Consider the following 10,000-nt stretch of genomic DNA (forward strand, 5'->3'; position numbering starts at 1 on the left):
CTCTTCCAACACAATTGAGGTTATATGAGAGACCGCTGAAACAAAAAAACAAGCAATCTAACAAAAATAGTACAAATGTAAATCAAAATCATAACCTAAAGATATCATAAGCTAAATTGTAAATAACCAAGAACAAACAGGCAGAAGATTTACAGAAAAAAAAAATATCCCCTGTCAAAAATACAATCACAAACCAAAGAAGCAGGATAGGCTAGTAAAGAAGAGAAGAAACGACATCACTATCGGATCGTACACCCATGCGAACATCATAGGTATATGATTCAAGAGTGATGCTCCCATCAACCACCCGCGCCACATTTTTATTAAATATATATAAAAAAAAAAAACAGTTGAGAGAACCAAAGTATGGGGAACTAGGGTCGAAAAATTTGCTATAATAAAATGACATGAAAGAGGATGTTCAGTCAAAAGAATTCAGTTTAAAAAAAAAAATTGTGGTCATTTTAATCGATTGACATTCGAAGCGCAAGTTTTCTGGCCAAAATTATATATATGATGTTTCTTTTTTTCTTCATAGTTTGAAGGTATAATCAAATGAACGATAAATGTCGAGTGAAATATCCTATTGTTGATATGCGGTGAAATACTAGAGTATTTTAACTAGAGCATTTATATAGCGCAATATCCACTAAACGTGCTCAAAGCGTTTTACAAGTCCCTGGTCAACAGCAACACTTAACATGTAGGGCGGGATATGACGCCTGTTAACGAAATTACACTTTTTTCGGACAGAGACAACGCTGTTAACGACCAAGTACTTATTTTACACCTGAGTACGGTGAGAGAAAGGGAGTAAAGAGCCTTTTCCAAGGGCCCAACTATGCGCCGAGCGAGGCTCGAACCCCAGGACATTCCGATCCGAAAGAGAGTGTCATACCACTAGACCATATAGCCGCACAACTGAGTACAATGCTCATCAAGACGATGGTGTGTGTAAGCTTTCTTTATGGTCTAGTCTCTTAGTTATTCGAACGAATTCAGTGTAAACAGATCATCTTTCTGGCGGTCTAAAAAGCGATAACAGAGCTGAGTGACGTCAACTTCATTCATTCTATAGTAACCATACTTTTTATATGATACGACACGGTATACGCATTGCATCACGTATGGACCAAACCTGCCTCTTGCCATTTGGTTAAAAGCACGACGCCCGATTTATAACCTTTATCTCTATAGCATGTCTCCATATTTTCCAACACGACATCTAACACAAGGGATATTCTATCAAAAGGGCATTTAAGTACATCGCATTCTTTCCCCAGATGACAACACTCAAAAAAATCAGAGACAGTCTGACGATTTGAAAGACAAAACTAGATATAAATGGTAAGCATATACAATTTCGAAACTCCAGACAATCATCGAAAACCTTCATCTGTTATTTTTGTGTGTGTGTCTGGTTTGTTCTTTAAGAGTAATATATTCCGCTTTAACCTTACTATCCTGGCAACTTCCCTTAAATTTGCATTACCTCATTACCCGTGCAGCTACCAATACATTAAAAAACAACTTCAAAGTTTCATCCACAAAATATGATCAAAACGCCTTTCAAGCCACCAAGCCAATAGCAACACTATAAGGCCTATGTTAGTTTTTTTTCTTTTCCAATGAGAAAATGATGTTACCGACGGAGTATTCATTTTACACCTGGGTGCAGTGACAGAACGTGAGTAAAGATATTTCTCCAATGCAGACCTGCCTACTTGAAAACTTAAAAATTCCTAATTTTTTATGAGAAATAAAAATGTACTCGCGAATGAACTTAAAAATCAAGAATTACCCTCACAAGGAAAACATAACACTCAGAAATCCTTAAGATTATGTTCTGTGGCGTCAACTTTCATTTTCAATAAGTTTTAATGACTGAGAAATGCTCATAAAGTTCTGAAATTGGAGCCAATATTTCGTTTTTCTACGAAATTTTTGTAATAATAGGCAGGTCTGCCAATGACTCCACCAATCAGTCAGAGCAGGACCTGAATCGATCAAAAGGGCCAGATGACCTTAACGCCGCATGTTCTGGGTTGGAGGTGGTGAAACCGATAGTTCAATCGGCAAAATAAAGTATGAAATGTGATATTATTTTGTTTATTCGTCTAAACAACGCCTTTCTATCCAATCGCATTCGTGTTTGGTGTTTGATGATTTTGATTGTTTTTGTTGACAAAGGGGAAACCCGAAACGTGCAAATCATTTGTTTTCGTTAATTAAATTGACACGACCATTCCATTTCACTATAGTTATTTAGTTCTTTGAGCGTCAAACAGTGACATTTGCATGAAGACAATTTAAAGAAATCCAGGTCTGTCTATCTGTCATCTACAAATATCACTATGGGCAAACTGTCACAACTGTCAACAGGCAGGCATAGCACTCGAGCCACCTGCTCCTTGACACACACAATAAACATATTAAAAAATAACAACAATACGATAATAATATTATAAACAACGGGGCTTTTTCCACGACCCACAAAGAATTGGAACAATAACTCTGCGAGAAGAAATAGTGACAGCACCAAGTCATTAACTATTCCTGGCCGAATTTAGCGCATACAACACGGTGCAGCACTTGTTAGCAGCGTGGTGGCATTGGCTGCTCTAAATATGAAGAAGAAGAAGAAGAAGAAGAAGAAGAAGAAGAAGAAGAAGAAGAAGAAGAAGAAGAAGAAGAAGAAGAAGAAGAAGAAGATAATCTTAGTCAATATTTGAAGCATAAAAATTCTTGCCAAAATCAATAATTGGTTTTGGTAATGTACGATAACATTGGTTCAACTAGACAGCTGACTGATGTTTCTATTTTAAACCAGGTGCCTTTGGGAATATAAAAACATGTGACTCAAAACACAGGAAGACGAGAGCACACTTGGAATAATATAGGATGGTTGGGTGATGTCAATGAAACTCAGTCGCATCGCTGTTTCTGTTCTCTTACTGAACGTGATAGACAATAATATTAATATGGTACGAGGCTAGATAAAATCGGGCGCTGCTTGTTATGGGTTAAATATTTCGATACATTTTGATCGCTTAGTATTGACTATAATATATAGATGCAGGGTGGTTCAATAAAACGTGAACACTTCTTGGGTGTACTATTTTTACAATCGGAAAAAAAGTGTGAGTTAGAATTAGTGCCAGACAAAAAAGAAAAGCGAAAAAAAAAAAACACCAAAAAAAAAAAAAACCCCAACATAAAACAAACAAATCCCAACAAAATAATCAGCCCGCCAGTCGAGGTAGGCTTATATTTTGGGGGTGGGAAAGGGGGGGGGGGTAGTTTTTTTCTTGTATTTTTCTATATCTGCTTTGTTTAGGACTGTTTCATACACTCTTTTTCAAACTTTTATCTTACACCATCGCATGCTCCATAATTCGTCACGTGTGTGGGTGTATTTAACTGCACCGACATTAACTTTAAACAGTTGATTGATGCTCACATAATTTTATTCTACAATTATATAGCCTACCCTGCATAATTAATCAGTGATATTTAGTCAATGTGTCATATATGTGTCATGCCTCTTTGTAATTATGAATAACTTGTTTTAAATAGCAAGGAGCAAATTGCCGTGCACCATTATGGTTCATTCCTATCAAGATTGGAATATAGATAGTATGCAGATGACGTCACTCAGGTCTTCGTTATTGTTTTTTGCCATCCGCGTTTATGAGTAATGCTCACTGAACTGTATTAACCCGACTATTAACGTTCATGGATACACACCGTTTTGTGTGTTGGTCCGTTATACTTCCGGATGGCAATGTTATGAGCTTCTAAGCCAAGCGCATACTATCTATAAACGTTTCAGAAAAGCGGGTGATGCAGGCACTTATGCCGATAAAAACAAGAAATGAAGTGAGTAGGAAAATACCAGAAGACAATAGAGAATAACATTTTTGTGGCGGCGATGGGGGCTCGAACCCAAGACCTTACTGGTACGACAATTCCGCCTGGCCGGGGAGAGCGTGACTTTTAACGTTTGAGCTATCCACCACTCTCCAGCCCCATCGCCACCGCGAATTTTTTATTCTCTATTATTGTCTTCTGGCACGTTCCTACTCACTTCATTTTTTCTTAATAAAAACGTTATGGCAAGAGTAAGGCGTCATGCCAATTATACTGGAGCTACACTTTCTTGTCAGGTTGTGAGACACAATTTTATACAAAGTAATGCTAAGCTGTCATAAGTTGTGCGCTGTAAAAAAAGTAATAAACAAAAATGAATATGACAGCTTCAAAACAAAATATGGAATGTTTCGGAGTCAAAACCCATCTTCAGCCAACAACAAAAACGGTAACAATATAAATGCATTACTTAAAATCGGATACGGTAGAGAAGTATTTGGCACATGTATTGAGCACTTTGAGGCGCTGCATTGCGGCTGGCGTCTTGCTCTTCTTGAGTAGACCATAAGGAACATTTTCCTTAAAGATAAATAACGGGAATTTTATATATATATATATATATATATATATATATATATATATATATATATATATATATATATATACACATACATTCATTCATTCATTATCTATTCACATCTTAATTTATTTGTTTATTTGATGTGTGTGAATGGATAACAGATTATATATAAGAGTCTTACCAAAGGTTCGGACATGTAAAGAGATGAGAGAGGGAGTAAGTGGGAAGGAAAGTATTGGACCTACAAATAGCGGGAAAGAGGAAAAAGGGTAAAGGATAATATGAAAGAACTGGGCCTTGAGGAAGATGATGCGCTGAACCGAGATGCATGGAGATTTGGCATTCATTATGGCAACCCTGCAAAATGCGGGATAAGTTGAAAGAAGAAGATGATCTAAGAGTCTTACTTACCACAACTGTCTCTGACGACCAAATCTCTTCCTTCCTTGAGAGTTACGTGGAGCATGTAGAAAGAGTGGGCAGCACGGGCATTCGAGTTGGGCTCCTGAAAAGGAATAAAACGTATAAGAAATTTATAGTTACTGCTTATATTTTTAACACTTTGTTAAGTTTTAAGTCATGTATTATTGACGATTGGCATTTCCCAGTTAACTACCGTACTCGGGAAAACACGTATTAAAAAGATTTGGCCAGGAAACTCGTCCTTCAAATATCGATTGATATAAATGGCCTACATCTTGACAAAAACTCTCAAACCTGGGACTTCGTGAAGTCCCAGGTTTAAGAGTTTTTGCCAAGATGAGTGTCATTTAAATCGATCGATATTTGAAGGACGTGTTTTCTGGCAAAATTTTTTAAATACACGTTTTACCAGAGTGCGACAGTTAACTGGTTAAAAAGACTTGTTTGGCAAAAATGGTGAATAGGATTGAAACCAACAAACACGATTTCCTACAACGTGACCAGCATGTTTATTAAATTATGCTGGTATGCTGGTTGGAATTTTTTCACGGTGTTTCTGCTATCATTTTCAATCAATACATTTCTTGACACTATGCGTGTATACGTTCTGTGTTATAACAATATTTATGGTCACAAATCATCAATTTGGATAGATACATATCGCGTGATAAATAAAGGCGTTATAAATAGTTTTAGAATTTATTCCATCATATCACATATCATATCGTCGATATATAACACACAATATATATATATATATATATATATATATATATATATATTATATAATATATAATATAAATATATATATATTGGCCCCAATAACTCAATTGGTAGGGCAGGTGACTCACAAGAAAAGGGACCGGTATCTATCCCGGGTAAAGACGAGAGTGGAGGGATTTGTTTAACGTTACAGAAACAGGGACAAACTCCGGCTCTATGGGTCATAGGACTCTGGAAGGTCGCTTTCATTTATTTTATTTTTTACACACATCATTGATATTATATTATCGTTTTTAACTAGACCTGGCTTCTAAAATGTCGTACACATCGTAAACTTTTACAATATAAATCTGTAAAGGTGTGTATGAAACATTATAAGACAAGCATCAAAATGACTAAGTACAGGAATTCATAAATAATTTTCCTAACAATAAGCCTGCATAGCTACATCTTTTAGACAAAACTCTCCTAAAGCTGTGCCTGCTCTCAAATTTTTCACTTTCGTAGTTGAAACACCTTCTCGTGTTTCCTTTATGTATACTAAATTACCATGATGTACTATTGTTTTTATGTCATAACAAAAACACAGTGAGGATGGTAAGCGGGAAACTGATTACGGATGCATGACAGACTGGTGTTCATGTTGATGTCGACAGTCACCAGGTTATATCATAATAAATAAATAAATAAATAAATAAAATTCCCTTTATTCATCCCATAGGGGAAAATTGTCTCTCGGGTCTATTCCAAGGGGAGACTGGAATAACCCAGGCGTCAGCCGCAGTGCAGCGCCGCAAATTGAGCTAGGGCGAGGTGACTTGCTCAAGGCCACACAGCGTAGTGGCGGGTGATCGAACTCGGCACCTTTCGGGTACGAAGCAAAGACCGTACCGCTGAGCCAGGCCTAGATGTTGTTTACAATCTTTGGCCCAAATCAATCACAATGCATTTTAAACAATGTCAGCCTTAAAAAAAAAAGCAAAACCCATAATGGTGATCCATTGCGTCAATCTGGTGATAGGTCGAAATGATCTAGATGAAAACATTATTACTAGATACTATAGGGAATGAGATTAGCGGAAGAGTAGCGTCCCTTGATTGGACGTCACCTTACAGAGAGAACGTCAATTTGGTTTTGAAGTGTCTCAAGCCGCTTTCACCGGAAGCGAGGACGAGAGACGCATACGCACAACCAACATGACGCTCTCTCTCTCTAACAACTTTTCCGCGGGTGACGTCATAGACTATGGGTGACGTCCAATCAAGGGACGCTACTCTTTCGCTAATCTCATTCCCTATAGTAAGGATGTCGATTTATGTCAATTTATATCGACATAAATGTATTGAACATCTTGCTCTTACAGGAAAGATGGAAGGCAAAAGAGTAAAGGTAGACCAAGACAAACATATTTGAATAGCTTCAACAGCTGGGTGACAAAGAAAGAGAAGAGTAATAATATTTTTTTGAGGTTATCTGATCAGAGATATGAATGGCGTACCATGATCACCGGTGTCTGGCACAGACTTGGTACTTGAAGAAGAAGAAGAAGAAGAAGAAGAAGAAGAAGAAGAAGAAGAAGAAGAAGAAGAAGAAGAAGAAGAAGAAGAAGAAGAAGAAGAAGAAGAAGAAGAAGAAGAAGAAGAAGAAGAAGAAGAAGAAGAAGAAGAAGAAGAGGAGGAGGAGGAGGAGGAGGAGGAGGAGAAAGAGGAAAGAAAAATCGCCTATCAGGCATCATGTCTCGTTCTACATGTTACGTGTTGCTGTTGGTCAGGGACCCTTTGTAAAGCGCTCTGAGCATGTTTAGAGGAAATTGTGCTATATAAAAGCTCAAGTTATTCATTTATTTATTTTTCTTGTTTTTGTTTTTGTTTTTTCTTTTTCTTTTTTTTGAAAACGTGTGTATGAAAAAAGTCTGACAAAACACTGTCTATCACTGTTTCATATAATACACTGAGATATTTATCTTACATGTCAATACCTAGCTCAGCAAAATGGAGAGCTGGGAAAACAAATACATTATTTAAATGACAAACAAATCCTAGTTAGTGGAGAGAGAGAGAGAGAGAGAGAGAGAGAGAGAGAGAAAGAGAGAAAGAGAAAGAGAGAGAAAGAGAAAGAGTGAGAGAGAGAGAGAGCGAGAGAGAGCGAGAGAGAGAGAGAGAGAGAGAGAGAGAGAGAGAGAGAGAGAGAGAGAGAGAGAGAGAGAGAGAGTGGATGTTTAATTTAACATTGTTGTGATAACTATAATTCGTTTTATAACAAGGCAGCCCTAGGGTATATATAACCAAAAATTCTCAATGAGCCATTCACGTAATTAAATAAATAACTGAATGAATAAATAATTTAACCCAATCCCTTCAAGCAGGACAAGAATTACGCTTTAACAAAGTAAATCGTAAGAGGTGTGTTGATATCTCCCACGAAAAAGGTCAAAAGAAAACATGTGATGTCTCAGTTAAATATTATGTAAATTGTAAATGTAATTTGTGACAAATGACACAGGAACGATATTCTCATTTATCAAGATATTTTTTGTACCTAACCTTATTCTCTCTCTCTCTCTCTCTCTCTCTCTCTCTCTCTCTCTCTCTCTCTCTCTCTCTCTCTCTCTCAATCTTATTCTATACTCTGAAGAAGAAAAAAAAAAGCAACAACGCGAGTTTCGCCAGAAAACTCGTTCTTCAAATCAGGGGTGAGAATGACTTGTCAGAAAAAGGAGGAAATTTTTTTTCAGGGCGTAGATCATGACCCATCCATGCGACTATAAAAATTTGAATTTCATTAAAATTTAATGAGATGCAATCCAAAATGTATCTTTCAGCAATGTCCGACACCCCTCGAAGGGATTTCAAAAGTTGAAAGAGTAGGTAATTACAACATATACAAACATATCTACTTAGAGAATAGTACCATGGGATCATACCATGTGTCAACAGCCACAACACCTTACCCATTTTTCACTTAAAAATACTCAGTTGATGTGTTAGAATGATGTGGTGGAGATTATAGTAGTAGTGCTAGCGGAAGAGATGATGGTGAGGTGGTAGTTGCAGTACTCATAATAAAAAAAAAATAATTTTAAAATAGCGCAATATCCACTAAATGTGCTCAGAGCGCTTCACAAGGGGTCCCTGACTAACAGCAACACGTAACATGTAGAACGAAACACAACGCCTGTTAGGCGATATTGCAATTTTTTTCTGACAGAGACAACGCTGTCAACGACCAGGTACTCATTTTACACTTGAGTACAGTGAGAGAATGTGAGTAAAGAGCCTTTTCCAAGGGTTCAACTATGCGCCGAGCGAGGCTAGAAGCCAGGACCTTCCATTCCATAAGCGAGTGTCATACCACAAGACCACATAGCCGCATATATGATAGATAGATGATGTGGTGGTTTTAGTAGTAATAATTGTAGGGATGATGACAAATATCGATCGATTAAAATGACCCTTATTGTGGCAAACAGTCTCAAACCTTGGGGGACTGAATGATAATTCACTAGAATGTCTCAATTATGAACTTTTATTGAAATCAATAATAATTAGCCCTGGTGAAAAGGATGAATCCAGTGTCTCACTCTGTTTTAAGCTCAAATTTTGATACTCTCTAACTAACCGTTTTCACTGAGGGTTGTTTTTTTTTCGTTTGTTTTTGTTTGTTTTCTTTTTGTTTTTCTTCTTTTTCGTTGTTGTTGAATCTTATTCATCCCGGCACAATGTGGAATTGGGACCGTGGATCACATAATATTATTATGTTAACTCTACCAAGGACAACACCGTCAATCAACTGGGGTGACTTTGCCTCTCGGGGCGACTTTGCCTCAACCGAATTGGAACAGTTTGAGTACTCTCGGGCTTGTTGCGGTTATTTTCCTTATAGATAGTTCGAAGGTGGCGTCACTCAGGTCTTTGTTATTGTTTTTTGCCATCCGCGTTTGTGAGTAATGCTCACTGAACTGTATTAACCGGACTATAAACGTTCATGGATACACACAGTTTTGTGTGTTGGTCCGTTATACTTCCGGATGGCAATGTTATATGAGCTTCTCAGCCAAGCGCATACTATCTATTAGAAGACTTGGTTTTTCATCAAAAGAAATAATTGTTGCAAAACTAGGTGTAATCTATTATGTCCGAATCTATACAGGCAAAGTCACCCCATTTGACGGTATCCACTGAAAGGAATCAATGTCATAGGGTAGTTCGAATGGCTGGGGACATAGAAGTCATGTGGGGAAAGGGGGGGGGGGGGGGGGGGGGGGAGGGTTCAGTCGAGGAAATAGGCATTAAATCGGGCTCCAGTATCAATAGTTTGAGACGATTATGTATGAGAATAGCGTGAACTGTTCAATTAAGTGAAGATTGATTTCACCCGACGTATACTTACTTGCAGGTCTGATA

General features: G+C 37.5%; 1 protein-coding gene across 2 annotated transcripts in view; it reads right to left on the bottom strand.

The window, feature by feature from the left end:
* The window catches only part of LOC144964270 (multiple C2 and transmembrane domain-containing protein 1-like), a 251,907-nt gene that overhangs the window by 39,136 nt on the left and 202,771 nt on the right, over window positions 1-10,000 (bottom strand). For both annotated transcript variants that reach the window (XR_013643794.1, XM_078898353.1), the window contains one exon: window positions 4,862-4,955. Coding sequence is in view for 1 of the 2 variants with exons in the window: in XM_078898353.1 (XP_078754479.1) it covers window positions 4,862-4,955 (94 nt within the window). In the remaining variant the exon portion in view is untranslated. The remainder of the gene's footprint in view (window positions 1-4,861; window positions 4,956-10,000) is intronic.

Source organism: Berghia stephanieae, chromosome 2 (genome assembly GCF_034508935.2).
Source record: "Berghia stephanieae isolate SIO BIC M18660-M18661 chromosome 2, UCSD_Bste_1.3, whole genome shotgun sequence".
NCBI lineage: Eukaryota > Metazoa > Mollusca > Gastropoda > Nudibranchia > Aeolidiidae > Berghia > Berghia stephanieae.